This window comes from Urocampus carinirostris, chromosome 2 (assembly GCF_059441175.1).
Source record: "Urocampus carinirostris isolate Australia breed hairy pipefish chromosome 2, RoL_Ucar_1.0, whole genome shotgun sequence".
Taxonomy (NCBI): Eukaryota; Metazoa; Chordata; class Actinopteri; order Syngnathiformes; family Syngnathidae; genus Urocampus; species Urocampus carinirostris.
Genome location: NC_142350.1, coordinates 24,235,001 through 24,255,003, shown reverse-complemented (window position 1 = coordinate 24,255,003; position 20,003 = coordinate 24,235,001). Strand labels below are relative to the sequence as shown.

The 20,003-nt window shown below is 39.6% G+C and overlaps 1 protein-coding gene across 1 annotated transcript in view; it reads right to left on the bottom strand.

Annotated features, from left to right (window-relative positions):
• kcnh8 (potassium voltage-gated channel, subfamily H (eag-related), member 8) overlaps positions 1-12,591 on the bottom strand; it is a 68,906-nt gene extending 56,315 nt beyond the window's left edge. Inside the window, exon 1 of the mRNA XM_088327869.1 lies at positions 12,438-12,591. Within this exon, the coding sequence (XP_088183995.1) occupies positions 12,438-12,513 (76 nt within the window). The 5' untranslated portion in view covers positions 12,514-12,591. The remainder of the gene's footprint in view (positions 1-12,437) is intronic.
• Between the last annotated feature and the right edge of the window lie 7,412 nt (positions 12,592-20,003).

Sequence of the window (20,003 nt, the reverse complement as noted above, 5' to 3'; positions counted from 1 at the left end):
TATAGGAGGAAATTAAAATGCTGTTTTTTATAAAATCAGATTCCTCGATAATTCTAAATAATGGATCAATTCATCGATCATTGAAATAATTGTTAGTTGCAGCCCAAATAATGGCAATGTCCTTACAGATAGGTATCCAGCATCTCCTCATTTGCATAGAGGCCACCCCTAACCCAGCATACAAGGTAACTCAAATCTATTTCAAAAGCAAGAAAAGGAATCAAGCCTTGAAACGGAAAGGCCGATAAAAAGACGGATGGCGAAGGAGTGGCGAGCGTACGTGGCGAGAGGCAGAGGGATAAGGGTGAGAGGGAAAACCGGGTTGATGTAGGAGGAGAGCAAAGGTTGGATGAGAGCGAGATGAAGCTTTGAGGGGAGTCATAATGAAAGCGGGAGATGGAGAGCGCAGGAAGGAAAGTGTTGAGAACAAGCCAGTGACGGATGAGAACATCTTCTCGCTTTTCGCCAGAATTCATGACGGCCACTCACAAAGTTATACGGAGCAGTCGCATATCGGAGCCGCCGAAAATAAATTGTCTTCCCGGAGCTGCCAAACTTGCCAGTGAGGCATAACCTGACAACCGAGGTTATCCAGAGGCCGTGTTACTGCTCGATACTTAAGTACTTTTATAAAAACCTTTATAAAGATAGAACTGTAAATATTTGTTTTGTCTCAGTGACAGTCGATGTAGTGCTTCACTTGCAGGGTTGTAAAAATGGATAAACGACTCATAAATATACTATAAAATTACAACAAGTACAGTATTTACAAAGTCGTCTTGCAGCCATCACATTCAATAATAATACGCAACCATGGTCATCTTACATCCGTGAATGTAGTATATCCAACCGTGTAGAATATTTACATACCCCAAAACACGCAATGATGTCGCCAATTAAAAGAAAAAATCCGCCGAGAAGCATCTCTTCAAATTAATTTTGATTGTTATCTGACCTGTAAAAACCAAAATGGGAAGAAAAAGCGACTTAGAACTGTTCCAGTCAATGTTGATACTGTTGCTTGGCACAGCTGTAGATGGCAGTATCTAACTACTATGACTTAACACTTGTATAGTGTGTCTAGAATGTTTTTGCAAAACAGTAATTTGTGAGGGAAATAATCATGAATAAATGACTTAAAATGAACAAGAGCTGCCCCAGAATGTATATGTGTCGTACATTGTATTTTATATTATAATTCTCATTATACTGTATTTGATTTCTTTAATGGGTTTTTATTAAATGCATTTTTGTTGTAGTTCCAGTTTAGCATGACAGCTCATTTGATTTATTATCTATTTGTTTACTAGTATTTATTTTGTTTTTATCTTATTTTATATGATCAGTTTTATTTGTCTGTATATGCAGCGTTCGAGAAAAAGGGAAATGTTTTTTTCTTATTGATCATTGATATTTCAATAGAGCACTTTGAGTTGCAATTTGTTGCCTGAAAAGTGCTTTAAAATACATTTTAATTCATTATTTCACATTGAATATTAGCACGAAACGGGCAGACTTTTACCGATAGATTTATAATTAAAGACTAATTTTCTGTATAATTGGGTTTCGGACAACTCTACACTTGTACAATATTGAGATAAAGCAAAATAACACTAGATCATTTTATTAACATTAACATAACAATTAATGAGACAAATATCGTTCTTACCTTGTAACAGTGGCAAATAAATGGTCTTTTCCCCCCAAAGATAACTTCCTGATTACTGTACTTATTCTTCATTTCTCAAGTACTTGTCTCAAACTAAATTAAATAGTATTCCGTCATCCAACGGTTGAAACTGGAACTACGTTGGGAAGAAACTCTCTTTCTCTAGCTCCTATTCTTACAATCCCTCTTTTTTGTTCCCTTTCTTTCTGTCTTTCTCTACGTACATATACAGTATGTCTCTTTGTCTACCGTTCTTTCTCATTCTCTCTTTGACTTTCTCTCTCTCTCTCTCCCTCTCTCTCTCTCTCTCTCTCTCTCTCTTTCTCTCTGTCTTAATTTCATTCTCTATTTCTCTCTCTCTATCATCGTCTATCATTTTCTCTCTATCTTTCTCTCTATATTTCTCTTTCTCTCGTTTTTTATTGTTCCCTCTCACTTTCTCTCACTCTCTCACTTTTTTCCCCTTTTGTCCCTCCCCTTTTCTATCCTTCTTTCTATAAATGTATTTGTAAATATTTGACTTTCTCTATCCCTCCCTTTTTGTCTCACATTTTCTCCCTCCCCATTTCTAACCCCCCCTATTTTTTAAAACATATATATCCCTCTATTATACGCATATGCAGTGAAGAAAATAAATATTTAAACACCCTGCCATTTTGCTATTTCTCCCACTTAGAAATCATGGAGGGGTCTGAAATTTTAATCGGAGGTGCATGTCCACTGGGAGGGAGATAAACTAAAAAAAAATCCTGAAATCACTATGCATGATTTTTAACAATTTATTTGTGTGATACAGCTGCAAATACGTATTCGGACACCTGTGTATCAACCAGAATTCTGACCTTGAAAGACCTGCTGGTCCACCCATTAGATGTCCACCTGCACTCCATGTGTCATTCAGAATCAGATGCACCTGTTTCATTAGCTGCATAAAGACACCAGTCCACCCCATACAGTCAGTAAGACTTAAAGTTGTACTCTGGCAAAGAGCTGTCCAAACACACCAGACACAAAATTGTACACCTCCACAAAACTGGAAAGGGCTACAGACCAATTGCCAAGCAGCTTGGTGAAAAAGGGTCCACTGTTGGAGGGATCATTAGAAAATGGAAGAAGCTAATCCGAGTGGAGCCCCATGCAAGATATTACATTGTGGGGTCTCAATGATTCTAAGAAAGGTGAGGAATCAACTCGGAACTACACGACACGAGTTGATCAATGACCTGAAAAGAGCTGTGACCTCCGTTTCCAAGGTTACTGTTAGTGAAATAGCAATGCAGAGAGAGAGAGAGAGAGAGAGAGAACAAGATAGAGAGAAAGATACAAACCAAAATAGAAAGAGAATAATATAGAGAGGGATCAAAATGGGGTGGGAGAAAAAGTGAGAGGGAATGAGTAAGAGAGAGAGAGAAAAGAAGAGAAAACAAAAGTGGGGAGAAAGAGAGAAAGAGAGGAAGTGAGAGAGAAAGACAGAATGAAAAAGAAACATATACTATATAGAGAAAGATAGTTCTTAAATCTTATATCTTAGCCTAATTGTTAGCCTGGTTAGGAGCTAGCTCGCTATAGAGAATTAATAACCAGAGGGACTTAGCTGAGCTAAGTTTAACCTGCTTTCATGCAAGTGACTTGAGGTTAAATTCATCTAAGATGGTAAACACATCAATATTTGATTGGGTTGTACAATGTAGCAGAACCTCTCCTCCACACCCTTTTCAGCTGTTTAATCACAGATCAATTTTCATGCCTGCGCTTCATCCTGATAAGAACCACTTGTTAATTTGAAAACAGACCAATTTAACACGTTTTAATGACTTTGTTTTTTTCTTTCTCTTTTCTTGCTGGTCCCAATGTTACGTTTTAGCAGCCGTAATCTTTTCTTGTTCGTAACACACATATACGTTTTTTTGTTCTTTTGAGCAGTCACAAGAAATGGCAATTCTTATGAACAACTCATTAAAACTCGCCACGTTTACAACACGTTAATCAGGGAGGGTTCCACTTGTTCTTCTGTGGTCTTCTGTTCAAAGGCAGAGAAAAATGATCTTTCTGCATGAGGCCGGCACTAAGATGGCGGACCGAGGTCTCCAGGCTTAGGACCTTGCCACCCCAGAGCCACGAGGCTTGGAGACCCTGTGGTTCTCTCCCTCCTTTTCTGTTGTCTAGATGAGAACAGCAATAAAATAAACCCCCTAAAAGGATAAAAAGCTGTTTTTTTTCCAGCTTCCCTTACACACACCCTTCCCCCGATGGGCCCCCTTTGTTCTCAGTGGTACGCAAGAAAATATAACACAACAATCTGTCTTTGGTGTTTTGTGCAAATATTTAATGCTGACAGGGTATGAAATTAATCTTGATCCTTGAACTAAGTTGATTACCTTTTTATTGATCATTACTTTCACTATTGCGACAGAAATCTCCCCCTCTTTTCCCCTTTGTAGCACGAGTTATTGTGTCAACAATGTTCTTTATTAATTCGTGTGATTCCATTTTTCTTGTCATGTAAAAAAAATCATAGTTTGTTAGAATTAAACCATGTGCATTATCAATTGTGTTTCTATATTATTTTCCTTTTTGACTGATCAATCATTATCCATATCAATGAACTGCAAAACTGATAATTTAAAGCTATAAATGCAATCTATTTAGAGTATTGCTTTCTTCATGATAACTGCTAAATTGATAATGAGGCTATTTCCAATATATATATATATATATATGTATATATATATATATATATATATATATATACATATATGCATATATATATGTGGGGGACACCGTGAGCAACACCTGCTGGCTGAATAATAACCACTGAATTTGATTCTGAACCAAATAAATATCATTTAAAACAATTTTCTGAACAAAACATGAAATGAGACAAGACAGGATCTATTCCTGAGCGTTTAAACAAGAATAAAGGTTTGTTTTTGCTTTTAACGATAATTATCAAGCCGAAATTAGCTGAATTTGGGCCCCGGGTGGTCAAATAAAAGATCTCAGCAAGCGGTCCAGAGATCTAATTGACGCCTCGGTAACAGCAAAGTGTCTGCTGTGTTGGGCTGGAAGGGGGTCTAATATGGCCGCCGTCTCCCCACTAAATGACATTATTGCTGCACAGCCAGTCGCCGGCACAGTGGTTGCCGGTTTGGATTTTGCTTTGCCCAAAATGGAAACTGCTGTGACATTTACTTACATTTGCATCCTGACAGCTACCTTTAAGGACTCGTTTTTCACACTGTCAACAATCAGTTGATAGTTTTGCGAAATGGGTCGAGGCATTCCGTTTAGGAATTTTCAACACTAGTGATTTTATTTGACTGCAGAATCTTTAAAAAAAAAAATAGTAAATAATAATTTGATTATCGATTATCATCATTAACTGTTGTTGTTTATTTTTCTAAATGTTTCATAGCATTGAAATACTTTAAATAAGAAAAAATGATCTACCAACAACACAAACAACTATACAGGACAGTGGTACCTCTACTAACAAATGTCTATATATGAAAGTTTCAGGTTACAAAGTCAAAAATACAGTACACGCTGCCATTCGCCGCTGCCAGAGTTCTACTCGGCAACCATGCGTGAATTTCGGCATGCTATTCATGCCCCCTAACCGCTCTGTAAACAGTCTACCGTATAGTGCCACTACGGAGAATCATTCACTATGGACCGCAGCAAAGAATGCAGAAAAGTGGACAAGGAGAAAAGAAAAGGAAGAAACTTTTACTGATCATCGAAACAAAGCAAGAGATAATAGATTGGTATGAAAAAACACACCACCGTGTAGAATGAGGTCGGAAATGACAAGGAGGAGGACGCAGCCATTATCCCATCAACCCAACTGAAAGACATTTGCAAAATTTCATATCTCAAAATTTGTGGGAATGAATCACCCGGAAAAAGTGTTGACAGGCCGGGGTATCGCTCATTATGATAGCGTCTGCCACGCGCATGTCCTAAGGATTGTCAAAGCCGGCAAAAGCAAACGTCGTTGTACCAGTTTTTCAAGAAACGAAAGGCAAAAAACATTGTTGAGGACCAGTGAACAAAGACGTCAGTTAAAAGGTAATTTCATATTTTTATGATTTTGTTTATTCGTTGTTTTTTTACACAACGTGCCTTTCGTTTTATGTTTACTGTGCGGTAACCTCATTTCAATATGTATTTTTTTCATGTTCTGATGCTCTTTTATGATTTATTAAACAAATATCATACTTTTGCGGGGCTTGGAACGAATTAGCGCATTTACAATCAAAAAGCGTCTCTGCTTGCAAATAGTTCAGGTTACAAAGCTACTCCCAGAACCAATTCAGTTCATAAGTAGAGGTTACACCGTATTATTAGTCCCTGTTGTTTAATATTTTTCAAAATATTTTCAAGCATTGAAAACATTTCAATTAGTAAAATAGATTATACTCTAGTGCAAGGGTGGCCAAACTATGGCCCACAGGCCACACGCGGCCCAATAGACTCCTGAATCGGGCACTCCAGACAAAACTGGTCCAAAATACTGAGTAATGACCCAATAGTTGACAAACAGTTCTTTAAACAGCTCTTATATTTAAGTGGCAATCTTAATCAGCATTATTTCACCGCTCCCAATATCAATTGCAATGGCAGTTTATGTAATCAAGATGAACTTTCTGAAACTAAGTGAAAAAATGCTCCGTTCCGTTTGTTGTGTTATTCCTGAGTCACGAGGGGCTGCACAAAAGAGCACGCCTTTCCCTTTGCTCCAAGCAAGGCTATAAAGGCCAATTGGTCCCATCAAGCCCTACAACCTCTGTCCCATCTCCCAGTTCAAATCCAATGTTAATTTCTTTCCTTCGAATCCAAGGGCAACTTCAACTTGACAAACTAATGCGTTATTGGAGTTCAAGAACAATTCCCTGCGCTTGCGGGCAAGGAGTCATTGTGTGTTGCTGAAACGGCATTTATGCTCCTGCTGGCAGAAATAAACTAGGTTGGGACTTGGGAAAATACTCACTGGTAGAGGTGAGGGGGGGTCACCATGGAATTGGAAACCCTTAAATAGTACAGGGTAGTATTTCTTTTCAATCCAATTCCTTGTTTGATACAATCTATAGTATTTTATCTATGATATGTATTTTGTTTGTTGTATTACGTATATTTATCATGACAAAAGCCATCTCTTGGCAATCTTTTGTACAGGGACAGTGTGTATTTGACCACTCCATATCACTCTTGTGTAGTGCAACCCAAACAGAGTGCTAAAAAGCACAAGTCAGAATACAAACTACGGAGACTCAAGGTGACCAAACCAAACAATTTGTCTTCATTTTATTTTTTTTATCATCCACCAAAATGGAAAATGTTGAGTTTTTTAGGTAACCACGGCAGAAAGAGGGCGTGTCACCTCCCTTTGGAGAGGCTAATGTTGTGTAAAATAAATAAAAATTAATTGTCCTTTGTGTTTTATGAAAAATGCATGTTTATATGATAGTTTATGTGTTTATGTTCATTGTTTGAATCAATGTGTGTTTTTTTTTTATGACTGAAGTATTTTTTCACTTTTTTTGTTAACTCGCGTCATAGCCATTGAAAGGTGTAATACCAGTACTAACCACAAGAGAGCAAGCATCACTTATTAGCACTGCCAAGGCTGAGGTTGGAGTTGCAAAGGGAGAGTCTCAAGGCCAACATTGCAAAAAGTTATGTTCGCCGTTGGTTTTCTTAAGATGGTTCTTCTCCGCAGTTGTCAACAAACCTTTTGAATTGCGAGAACGAAGTCAATTATTGTTATCCATCCATCTATATACCGAAGCCATATCCCCTTCTAGGGGGAGGCTTAAGTCAAGAGCACACTCACCAAACATTTATTACCCTTTGCTCTTCCCAACCTGACACTGAACATTAATTCCACAGCGCAACAGAGGTTGAGTTGCTGTGACATGCAAACCTTCATCAGAATTCACTCGTTTGCCCCCTCTGCATCATATGCGTCGATATCAATGATTCTCAACATTCACATCCAAATAAACCAAGCTCACATCCAAAGCAAGTTTCACCCCATCCATCCAACCACATTTGTGCCTTCCTCTCATTCTATTTCCCACCACTTCTTCACGACATACTCTCTTAGTCAAACGGCTTTCGTCCATTCTTTCCATATGTCCAAACCATCTCAAAACATTTAAATCAATCATCTCAGCAAGCTCTCTCACCACACCAGTTCCTCTTACTTCCTCATTCCAGATATAAACTTGAGTAAATCAACATCATTATGTGATCTTATATTACAATCATTCACTTATGTTTCTATTTAATTATGTTTTTCACTATCATAAAACAAATATATCCGTTAAGTCTGAACTTTGGTACACACTCAAAATAGAGAGAGAAGACATCAATGGATTTTAGAGGCGCTTTCAGGTAAGAAAGTCCAACTTGTTCCAAAGGCCCTCTTCTGAGACCTGCTTGTTATATCTTCGAGGTTACAAAAGCAGTCCTAAAGAACATCAACATGATTGGCCAACAACGACAATGATGAGAAAGTCAAAACAACAAAAAATAGTGTGCAACAATAGTATAAAATAAGTAAGGAACTGGCATCCTATGAAATATCCTTTGCATTTGTCCAACTTTAAAAGCAGAATAAATGTATCATCTTCTAATCACTTCACGCGACACATTTTATCATGAAACATCGAAAAAGTCAGGTTTGGCCCCGCCCACTAACTTTGATTGACAGGTTTGACAGATGAAATACATGCATGCATTGCTGCAGCACTGGACCACAAAATCAATAATTGAATTCGGAAATAATTGCAAATTATATTTATACTTAATCATGGGCAATTTAATAATTGAACAATGTAATCAGTAACACATTCGCTTATTCAACTCTGAAAGTGTAACTAATTCATCAAACGTCTTGAATGACTAAGTAATTTAATCCTATATTTGATTAATAATTGAAACATTTTATTCATTAATGACTCTTGATCATTTAGGGGTGTATTTGTTTATATAATGTTGGCATTTTTGGTTTTCCAGAAAGAACCAGTAGGCTCAAATGGGCGGCTTCATTGGGACAAGCGACATCTGTGATGGAGAGACTTTTCGGAGATACCTGGCTACAGGTGAGCTGTTCTGTTTATCATAATGGGGGAGGGGGATCGAAACATGGCAGTATCACATTTAAAAGTAACTCTAACATAAGTGTAAACTCAACACGTTTTTGACTTCTGGTATTTATATTCTTTTGACCAGAAAACGATTCTCATGTTAATTTTCACACCCCGATGAAAAGTTTCAGAAATGAGACGTCACGTTGCAAAAGTTCCCTCGGCATTTTAATGCTCAGTTACTTAAAAGATAACGTGCTATGACATTCACTAGGTACCCCCCAGAAGAGAAACATGGTTCTTCATTGACACACATATCTCATCACGGATCTTTAATCAGTCGTTGAGAAAGAAAGTAAAAAAATTAATGTTTATGTATGGCTGAATGTGACCAAAGCTTGCTTGCCACTGTCCATGGTGCTGATTACTATCCATATACAGTACAGTACAGTAATCCATTGCTGTATTGAGTTTTCTTTTATTGTTTTTCGTTTTGTACGAGAAAAAAGTAGTATATTATAGTATCACTGTTCACGGATCCCATAATCACCTCGGCCGTAGGGGCACCACCTCCTGTAGTGTGTCTTGGGAAAGAGTTAAAAAATAATTACATTTTCAGTTGACTTCTTTGTTCGAATTTGTGCATCACAAATATATGCACAATTGCTCAGCATGATTTTATGATTACAGAAAGAAAAAAAACACAATTTTTTTTAATACTTAAAGGGACAGTGTTGGCATCTTCTCAAAGTGAATCCTTTGAAAATATTGAATATATTTCAAAACTTGTATTCCTTTACTTTATTTTTGTGATTTATTTATTTATTTATTTGTTCATGTGAATACACTAATGATTTGAATACTGTATTCACGGTTCACGGATCCCTTGTCAGGGAACAATTTCCTGTGGTGTTCTTTGGGTTAGTAGAGCCTGGCTGCGCCCATCCCTCTCCAGGCCATTTATCTTTTGGGTAAGGGTTAGCTCCCCAACAAGAAACCGAAAGTACTGGTTTCCATTAATACCAGTAACGGGAGAAGCCTCCTGATCTGACTCAGAAGCACCTCCGTGATATGGTCGCTGTTGTTTTTCGTTGTAAAGCGTCATCTCACTCTTCAGAGATTAGCCAAAACTTTCACCGCGGCCAGTGGTGTATGTGTGACAATACAATACTGATACTGGATCTTGAATCACAATATGCGATGCCATAAAACCTGTCTAAAATTGGAAAATGCACTTGTTTAGTTTCACATGAAATAAAAATGGTTTGAAATGTGCAACATTGTCTACAAAAACAACCCGTGGAAAAACTAAATCGTAATTTAATCGTTGGTTTGGCCACTCCTTAATAAAGTAATCCATTTTTTTCAACATAAATATGAAAGCCACAATATGTATTGAACAACGTAATACGCAACATTTCGGAGCTGGTATCATCTTTGAAGAGGGGGAGGACACTTCGTTATGCCAGAATTTACTTTGTGTAAGAAAATAACCCCCAAAAAATTTTGGCCTCCGTTATTACCAACAAAGAGTACATAACAGAGTATTGAAATGAACTTTTGGTATTTTCTAAATAATTTTTTTCCTCCGTGATTTACAAATAAATTATTGTCTGTCTCTTGTGATTGAGGTTTTCCCATGTTAACAATTACAGTCCTTTGTAATATTTTTTTCTGTTATCGCATTTCTTTTCATTGCAGTATTGTTACACTGCACTATTCTTCATCGCATTATCATTATAACATGGGCCAGGTTTCCGAAGCACTATAATGTAGTTATTATTTTTTGGGCTTATTCATCCTGATGGTCTTTTATCTCTTTTCTCTTCAAAGTCTCTATATTACATGATTTTCCCTGGAGGGCCCTGTCTAATCTCGTTCTAATTCTATTTTCAAGTGGGAGAACTTGCACGATTAGTGGTTGACTAAATACTTGTTTTCCCCTCTGTATATGTACTGTATGCGTTGCCTTCCTTATCGGGCTTATAGAATAGAACAAAATAGTCTTTATTGTCATTTATATGAACGTTATGGAACATTGAATGTGACAAGATTAGACAGGGCACTCTTGGGTAAAACATGTAATATAAAGCCTTCGAAGAGAAAAAAAAAGAATAAAATACTATCAGGATTAAAGGCAAAAAATAATATTTACAACAAGGTGTTTGGAGCAGGGGTCTTAAAATCACAGCACGGGAGCCAATTACAGCCCTCAGGATAATAGTTAGAGTTTGAAAGATAAAAGGACAGTGTGTATTGTTTGACACTTGGATGTCTCTGTTTTGTGTAGTGGAGTGCAACCAAAAATGAGTACTACAAAGCACAAGGGGGAAAAAACTGGAGATTCATAGTAACTGAAACAAACCTTGTTACTTAAAAAAGAAAAAAAAAGAAATGAGTAAACAAAAAGAAAAAATAAAGAAAAACATGTAAAAAGGTAAAAAAAAAAAAAAAAAAAAAAAAAAAAATCAAGAAAAATCAAGAAAAATAAGAAAAGTTGAAAAAAGAAGACAAAAAAATGCACGAAAGAAAAAAGAAGAATTAAAAGGGCAGAAAGAAAGGAGGGTAGCAAGGTGACGACAATAAAATCAACTCCCTTCGGATGATCTTTTTGTTGTGTTTAATAAATAAAAATCTCCCGACCTATGAGTAATTAAAAAAATACACATTTATAAAAGAGGTTTTTTTTTTGCTGGTTTTTTAAATCAATAGTTTTTTTTTTCTTTACAAGTGAACTTTTTTGACCAATAGGAGGCACTGAAAATACACACACTGTCACTTTAAGTGCAGCTCATGCACATTATGGATTAATTTATTTGTGATTGATTGATTGAATAACATATTACATGTTTTTTAGATCTTATTTTGTGTTGAATTATTTTAAAAGCTAATTAAGAACAGACTCCCTGCGAGTGGCTGGCAACCGGTTCAGAATGTCCCCTGCCCACTGCCCGAAGATAGCTGGGATGGGCCCCAGCACCCCCGCGACCCTATTGAGGATAAGCGGTGCAGATGATGGATGAATGGATTAAGAACAGTGTAATGTTTGTATTAGCGGGTTTTTGTGTGTGTGTGTGTGGGGGGGGGGGGGGGGGGGGAGAGGGGGGAAGCTGATTTTGGCCCAACCTTAGCTGGACCCTGGCACTGATGGCTCCTAAGTAAATTGACTATGAGACCCCTGGTCGAAGTTATAATTATAGTGCAATAAAAAAAGAATAGTGCATCGTAACAATAGTGCGATGAAAATAAGTTCACTAACATTAAGCAACAACAGAAAACTCAAATTAAGTCACAAGATCTGTATTCTCACAGTTTTATGCAAAAAGGGCTCTAAGCATATTTTTTTACTTTATTTGGATTAATCCTTCTGAGAGCAAAATAAACCATTGAAGATCAGTGAGTTCATAAGAGTAAGGTCATAACATTTTGAAAGTTATTTTTCTTTTATGCTAGTTCGAGTTTTTCCGTGCCTTCATGAAAGGTTCAGATCAGGGGGTGTTGGTATGGTGGTCTGTGCACCCCTTTAAGACTTTTGGGGTTTGGGGGTGACACAAATAACACGCTTTGACTTTTTCCAATTTGGCTCTTTAAACATGTTCTAACAAGTCATATTAAGCACGTCATGGAAAGTCATCAAACGAAGGCAAAACGCGCAGAAACAAAGTCCAACTTACGAGTGCCATCGAATCGCGTAGCTATAGTGTCCAGAAAGGTGTTCTGCGGCGCAAGTAATCCTTTCATAACCGGCATTTTCCCCTTCTTAATATGGAAGACCCCATCAAAGTGAGTGAGGGGCAATCAGGCGCGAGAATGGTTCAGTCGCTGCGTCTCCATGTGCGACACTTGTGCGCGGAGCTGCTGCACGCGTCGGTTGTGTCTGGTTGCGGTTCGAGTGCGCGTGTGTGCGCGCGCGTCAAATAGGAAGGAGGAGGTAATGCGCGCAGCTGCCATAGCCGGGAAGAGCGCGCTTGTCAGCGGGTTTTGCCTTATTGTGACTCGCCTCAATGAGTGTCTGTCTGCAGGCGTGCATTGGAGGCTGGAGGGGAGGGGGATCGGGTGGGGGGGTCATCTATCATGCTCTCCTTTCTCTGCACATGGTGGGTGGGTAGGGCCATCCCACAACCACTAGGGTCGTAAGGGCACCATTTCCTGTGGTGTGTTTAAGGCAAGTACAGCCTGGTGGCGCCCATCCCTCTTCAAGCCACTATCTTTCCATCCGGTGTCCAAACGGTGACCTTTTGCATGTTAGGCCAATGTGCTAACAAAATACCTTGTGTGTTAAAAATACCAATTCAACTTTATTTCAAATCGCCGGCGTATCCAGCCCATTTTTGGGGGTGCTCAAGCAATTATAGCAGGGGTCTTCAACATGGAGACACTTGAGGTCAGTGGAGGTGACCGTTCTGAAGATAGCTCACCCGTGCTGGGTCATTGTGATTTTTTAGTAAAATTCTCCATTTGAGTCCTTTTCACCCATTTGACTACTATAGATTCCACTATGTTAAATAAATACAATTTTATAAACCTATATAAAATAGTAAAAATTAACATGAGTATGAGAGTTCATGTATTTATGCCCATTATTCAAATCAATCAAAAAATCAAAGGTTTTTTTTGCTAAATGAAGGTATTTTGTACCAATAGCAGGCACAAAATATCACACACTGTCCCTTGAAGTGAATTAAAAAAAATTAACAAGCCAGACACTCTGTCATTTCATATGAATTTACCACATAAGAGACAATAAGATACCAATAACACACTCTGCCAACCCAAAGAAAAGTGGATGTAGTGGTGACGGCGGTCTGGGCAGCGCGTATGCCGTCTCATTTATATTTTGTATGTAAGTGGAGACTAGAATGGGTTATCCTGTCCCCTACAGGACACAGAGTGTGTGTCAGTCCCTATGGAGGGAGCAGCCCCTCCCAGCATTGGTCATAGTGATGGGAATTTTGTCTCATTTTGGACAAGCGGCTCTTTTGACTCAGCTGACTGAAAACGACTGTACCTTTCTGCTCCGAAGCGCCTCTGAAAATTGTTTTTGTTGCTTTGATCCATATATTACTAATTCTTATGTAACACTATACACAACATGACTTAAAAAAGGGAAAACATACAGGGGAAAGAAGACAGCAATGAAAAGAGAAAAAAAAAGAAAAATGGAAAAAAAGAGAAAAAAAGGAAAAAATATTATAAAGGAAAAAAAATGCGTAAAGTGGGGCTTGACCCAAATAAACTGAGTACACAGACTTCCATTTACACAGACTTGTAATTTTTTATTGATTGGATGGACTTTGATCATTTGATTGAATGGGTCTTTGATTTTTTTAAAACAAAACGGTGCTACAGTTACTCAGTACTTGAGTACATTTTCACTTTTACTCAAGTAGTTATTTGGATGTCTACTTTTCATTTCTACTTGAGTGATAATGTTCTGAAGTGGACCATATTATCTTGCTAGAACGGTTGGAAAAATGGATTGGTCTCTCAGGAAGCGTCCTATTATGGTTCAGATCCTACCTCTCAGATAGGACACACTGCGTTAAATATGGCGAATTGACATCTGAGCCATTTAGTGTTACTTGTGGTGTTCCGCAGGGTTCAGTGCTTGGCCCCCTTCTCTTCAGCATTTATATGCTTCCACTAGGTGATATTATTCGCAAGTATAATATCAGTTTCCATTGCTACGCAGATGACACTCAACTCTATCTCCCGATGGAGGAATCTGCCACACTAAACTGTGGAACTTTGGAGGCCTGCCTCACTGAGATAAAAGAGTGGATGTCACTCAATTTCCTGCGTCTTAACTCTGAAAAGACTGAAATGTTAGTTATTGGTCCATCTAAGTCCCGTGACTTATTCTCTAAAACCGCAGTGAACTTGGACAATTGCCACATCACACTCACTTAAAAATTTAGGTGTCATTTTCGACCCTGATCTGTCCTTTCAAACACATGTGAAGAAAATTACTAGAACCGCTTTCTTCCATCTCCGTAACATTGCTAAAATTCGTCCTATACTTTCTCAGTCGGATGCGGAAATCATAATTCATGCGTTTGTTACCTCCCGTCTCGACTACTGTAATGCACTACTTTCCGGTCTTCCGATGACCAGACTCGAGAGTCTTCAGCTGGTACAAAATGCTGCAGCGAGGCTTTTAACAAGGACAAAAAAAGTACGATCACATCACCCCAATTTTGGCTAACCTGCATTGGCTCCCTGTTAGCCTAGGATGCGATTTTAAGGTTCTCCTACTACTATACAAAATCATACATGGACTTTCCCCCTCATATCTTTCAGATCTGATCTCCCCCTATGTCCCGGCCCGAAGCCTTCGTTCCGAGAGCGCCGGTCTCCTGGTGATCCCAAGAGCCAAGAAGTGTTCCGCTGGTTCGAGAGCGTTCTCCATCCGGGCACCGGTGTTGTGGAATGCTCTTCCCCCTGAGATCCGATCTGCAACCTCGGTGGAAATGTTTAAATCTAGGCTTAAAACTCACTTCTACTCTATAGCATACGAGTAACCTAAACTTCTTATATGTAATAACTTGTGAAGCCCTTAGAGACTAATTGTGATTAAGGGCTATACAAATAAAAATGACTTGACTTGAAGTAGCAGTACAGTAATCCCTTGGTTATCGCGGTCAATGGGGACCAAAACCACCCGCGACAAATGAAAATCCGCAAAGTAGCGACGCCCCTTCAAAAATGCTTGAAAAAACTTTTTTTTTTTAAATTTTTTTTTTCTGTTATTATTATTTTTTAGACCCGCGAAGCTCTGAACCCGCGAACTGTACTTTTACTTGAGTCAAATAATCGGCTACTTACTTAAAATGTCACTGTCCTAAGGAGAGTTAACACTAAGGAGAGCACTTGCACTTACCGGACTTGAACCCATCAGGATGGACAAGAACATGGCAGTCAAATTAAAGAACGGACTCATGAAAGAGCTAGTTATGTTAAGTTTGGTGATAGATGAACTGACGCATGTGGGGGAAGCAGGAACTGGAGGCAGGGGTGCTCAAATAGATGGTTGTATTTGATAACAAACCAGGATCAAAGTAGCAACAAAAAATGGGCGAAAAGTCCAACAAGAAACCAAAAACAAAGACCAAACTTGACAAAGTCCAAACTAGAAACACCGAAAATGGAAACAGAATAACACAGGAAACAAAGAAACCAGAAACAAACTAACCTGACATGAAAGTGGATGTGAAAACCAGGATGACAATGGCAGAAGGAATGAAAAAGATCCGACCGCCTGTTATGTTCAAAATGTCCTTTTAAGGGGTTCTTGATAATTGGGCACAGGTGTCTGATAATTTGACAAACCTGAGCCCAGTTCAAACCCCGGTTGGTAGGAGGTGCGTCAGACCCTAACATAACCTCCCCTTTAAAGGCCAGATACAAAACTGCCCCCCCCCCAAATACAAAAAAAAACAAAAACATTTTTTTATAGAGGCTGCAGCGATGGGAACGTAATGGTTGGAGGTCTGTGCCTCACACCGCCAAAACAGGAAACCAGGGCGTCACCAAGGGAGCTTTCACATCTCTGCCAGGACAGGAACCAGGCGCAATCAAAGGGGTTTTCTCCTTGCCGCCAGGACAGTAACTAGACGCGGCTGAGGGGACTTTTTCCTCACTGCCTGGAGAGGAACCAGGCGCGGCCAAGGAGGGCTCCTCGCCGCCAGGACAGGGACCAGTTCCAGCAGAGGAGGCTTTTTCTTCACCACCAGGAAGGAACCAGGCGCAGCTGAGGTGGCTTCTCATTGCTGCTGAGACCGGAACTGGGTGCGGCCGAGGAGCCCTCCTTGGCCGCGCCAGGAAAGGAACCATGCGCGGCAGATATGGCTTTTCCCTGCAGCCTAAACAGGAACCAGGCGTGGCCGAAGGGGCTTTCTCCTCACCGCCGAGAGGGGAGCCAAGCGTGGCCGAGGCGCTTCTCCTCAATACCAGGACAGGAACCAGGAGCGGCTGAGGAGACTTTCTCCTCGCCACCATTACAGGAAGCAGGCGCAGCCCAGGGGGCTCCTCCTTGCTGCCGAGACACGATACATGCCGGGAAAGGCATTTAGGAGCCTTCTTTTGGGTCCTTTGATGGTCAATACCACCCTGTTGTTACCTGGATGAAATGAATACCAAAAATCCCAGTATCGCCCCAACCATACGAAAAATCCTCTTGAGAATCAAAATGAAAGTTCAATCTGAATGTCTAACTTATTTGACCCCATTAAAGCACTTCCTGTGAAGACAGATTGATGGCCTCTGAATATGTTTGTCTGCATAGTGTGAATACAAACCTCTTTTTAAAAAGTAAACACAGCTGTCTTCAAATGAGCAGCGGCTTCAAACACAAACAAGCTTTGAGCGTCACCTAATGGTGGGCAAAAAAAATTAAAGGGATGAAGGAGAGAAATGGAATGGCCTTGGAAGTGAACAACATTGCCACCATGTGGACATTTGTGAAGACGTGTCTGAAGAAGTAAGGTAAAATGTTCCGTTTGAAAATCCAAAAGAAAATAAAAGATGTAAACATACTTACAGTACATGCAAAAAATGACATCAAAAGTGGTGTATATTATTAGACACTCTATTTTGAGGGACACAATCGTTCCCCATAATATTAAAAAAAAAGTGCTTGTTTAAAACCGGAAGTGGAAACGTTTTAAGAAAACGGAAATCGATCGGTTATTCATGCACAAAAGCCTCGTTTTAAAATAAAGCAACATTTTAATAGATACATAAAAAATAAATAATTACACATTTTAACATTCTTCGGTCAAAGTTGCACGAAACGTTTTATTTTCATTTCTAACATGGTTCAATGTCTTAGGAACACAAATGCCATGCCACAATCGAAATAAATTCCAGAATAAATTAGAAAGTTAGTGATTGGAATTTATCAGTCCAGAAAAGCTGTATAACTCCAGCAAACCATGATTATCCACAAAAGGAGAAAACTGGAAACAGTGGCCAACATTCCCAGAAGAGGTCGACCAACTAAGATTACTTCAAGAGTGCGACAACGGCTCATCCATGAAGTTAAAGTTACAAAAGAACTTCGAAAAACATCCAAGGAACCACAGGCCTTGCTGACCTCAGTTAAGATCAGTGTTCATGACTCCACTACAAGAAAGACACTGGCCCAAAATGGCAATCCATGGGAGAGTTCCCAGGTGAAAACCACTGCTGTCATAAAAAGAACACAAAGAGTCGCCTTACATTTGCCAAAAAGCATTATCTTCAAGACTTTTGGAGGAACATTTAATGGACTGATGAGTCAAAAATTGTACTTTTTGGAAAGTGTACAGCCCGTTACAAAAATGGCACAACATTTGAGGAAAAAAAACATGATGCCAACAGTAAAGCTGCCTCAGCACCAGGACAACCTGCTGTGGTTGATGGAATCATGAATTCTGGTGTTTAGCAGAAGATCATGAAGGAGAATGGGGGGCCAGAAGCTGATGGGTTACCGCGTCCGCGCCACAGTTCTGAGGTCATGGGATCAAAACCAGCTACCGACTTCCTGTGCAGAGTTTGTATGTTCTCCCTGTGCTTGCATGGGTTTTCCCCCCACGTTCCAAAACATGCATGTCTGGTTAACAGGCTGATCCAAATTATCCCTAGGTGTGAATGAGCAAGTGAGTTTTTTGTTTCTGTGTGCCCTGCGACTTTCTGGCAACCACTCCAGGGTGTCCCATGCCCACTGCCTGAGGACAACTGGGATGGGCTTCAGCACCCCCGCGACCCTACTGAGGCTAAGGGTGCTGATAACTGATGGATGGTTGAAGGAGGACGTCCGGCCATCAGTTTGTGCCCTTAAACACTCTTGGATCATACAGCACGACAACTATCAAAATACTAGCAAGTCCACCTTTTGAATGGCTCCCAAAAAAGATACTCAAAGTCCGGATTTAAATCCAATTAACCTTTCCAGTCCATGCTATAAAACCCTCCAATATGAGAGATAAACTATAAATAACTAGGCAAAGAAGAGTGGGCCCAAATTCCTCCACAGCATTGTGAAAGACTCATCAGGAATTATCGTAAACGTTTGATTTCCGTTATCACTACCAAAGGTGGCCCAACTCACTATTAGGTTCAGGGGGCAATTACTTTTTTAAATAGGGGCATATAGGTTTTCTTCTGCCTTGATAAATAAAATAACATTTAAAAAGTTAGGTTTGTATTCCCTTGAGTTGTCTCTGTCTGATATTAAAATTGCTTTAATGATCTGAAAACTTGATAAATATGGAAAAAAGGAGAAATCAGGAAGGATGCAAATATTTTTGAAAGACACTGTATAATACATTTGTACAATGTTACTTAGGTTGTGATTCATAGTTTATCTGTAACAAGACTGCTGAGTGAAATGCCCGAAGTAAAGCTCCATCAGGCAATCGTGGGCACAAAAAAAGCTCCATTTAAGTACTTGTAATAAAATGAGAAGAGACAGGTTTGATGCTTCACCTGAGTCTTAAATGACTCACGTTTTTATTTTCCAAGCCATCTGATTTTAAAACGGAGGTCGGCGACCTATAAAGTATTTTACGACCTGGCATATCGTCGCGGCAGGCACGGCGGTTAAAGTGTAACCTGGTATTCAACGTCAAAAAAGGGGCGTGCCCCCTGAGATGAAGCCACACGCTGCCTACACGCTCACTGAGCGTGTAATGGCCTTAATTATCATTAGCGTGCACGCCTCATTGACAAAATCTCCGCTTGGGGGGAAAATGGGGAAATGCTAGAGGGCTGCTCTAGCCCAGGGCTAGGGAACCTTTTGGACCCAAAGAGCCATAATAGCCAAATATGTTGTCCTCTTTTCTGTATGCATATTTTAAGAATAAATTCAACAAAATCCGCTCTCCAGACAATTTTTCAGCGTATTTTATTTCATTGTGTAACGTTTGATGATGTGATCAATTTTATACAATCAGAATAACACCAGGGTAGCCCGACTGAGTGGTTAGCGCGTTTGCGGCACAGTTCTGGGAACATGAGATTGAACCTCCCTGTGTGGAGTTTGCATGTTCTCCTCGTGCCTGCCTGGGATTCCTCCGAGCACTCCAGTTTCCTCCCACATTCCAAAAACACGCATTTCAGGTTAATTGGCCGGTCTAAATTGTCCCTACGTGTGAATGAGCGAGTGAGTTGTCCGTCCCAGTATGCCCTACGACTGGCTGGCGACTGGTTCAGGGTGTCCCCTGTCCCCTACCCGAAGATAGCTGGGATGGGCTCCAACA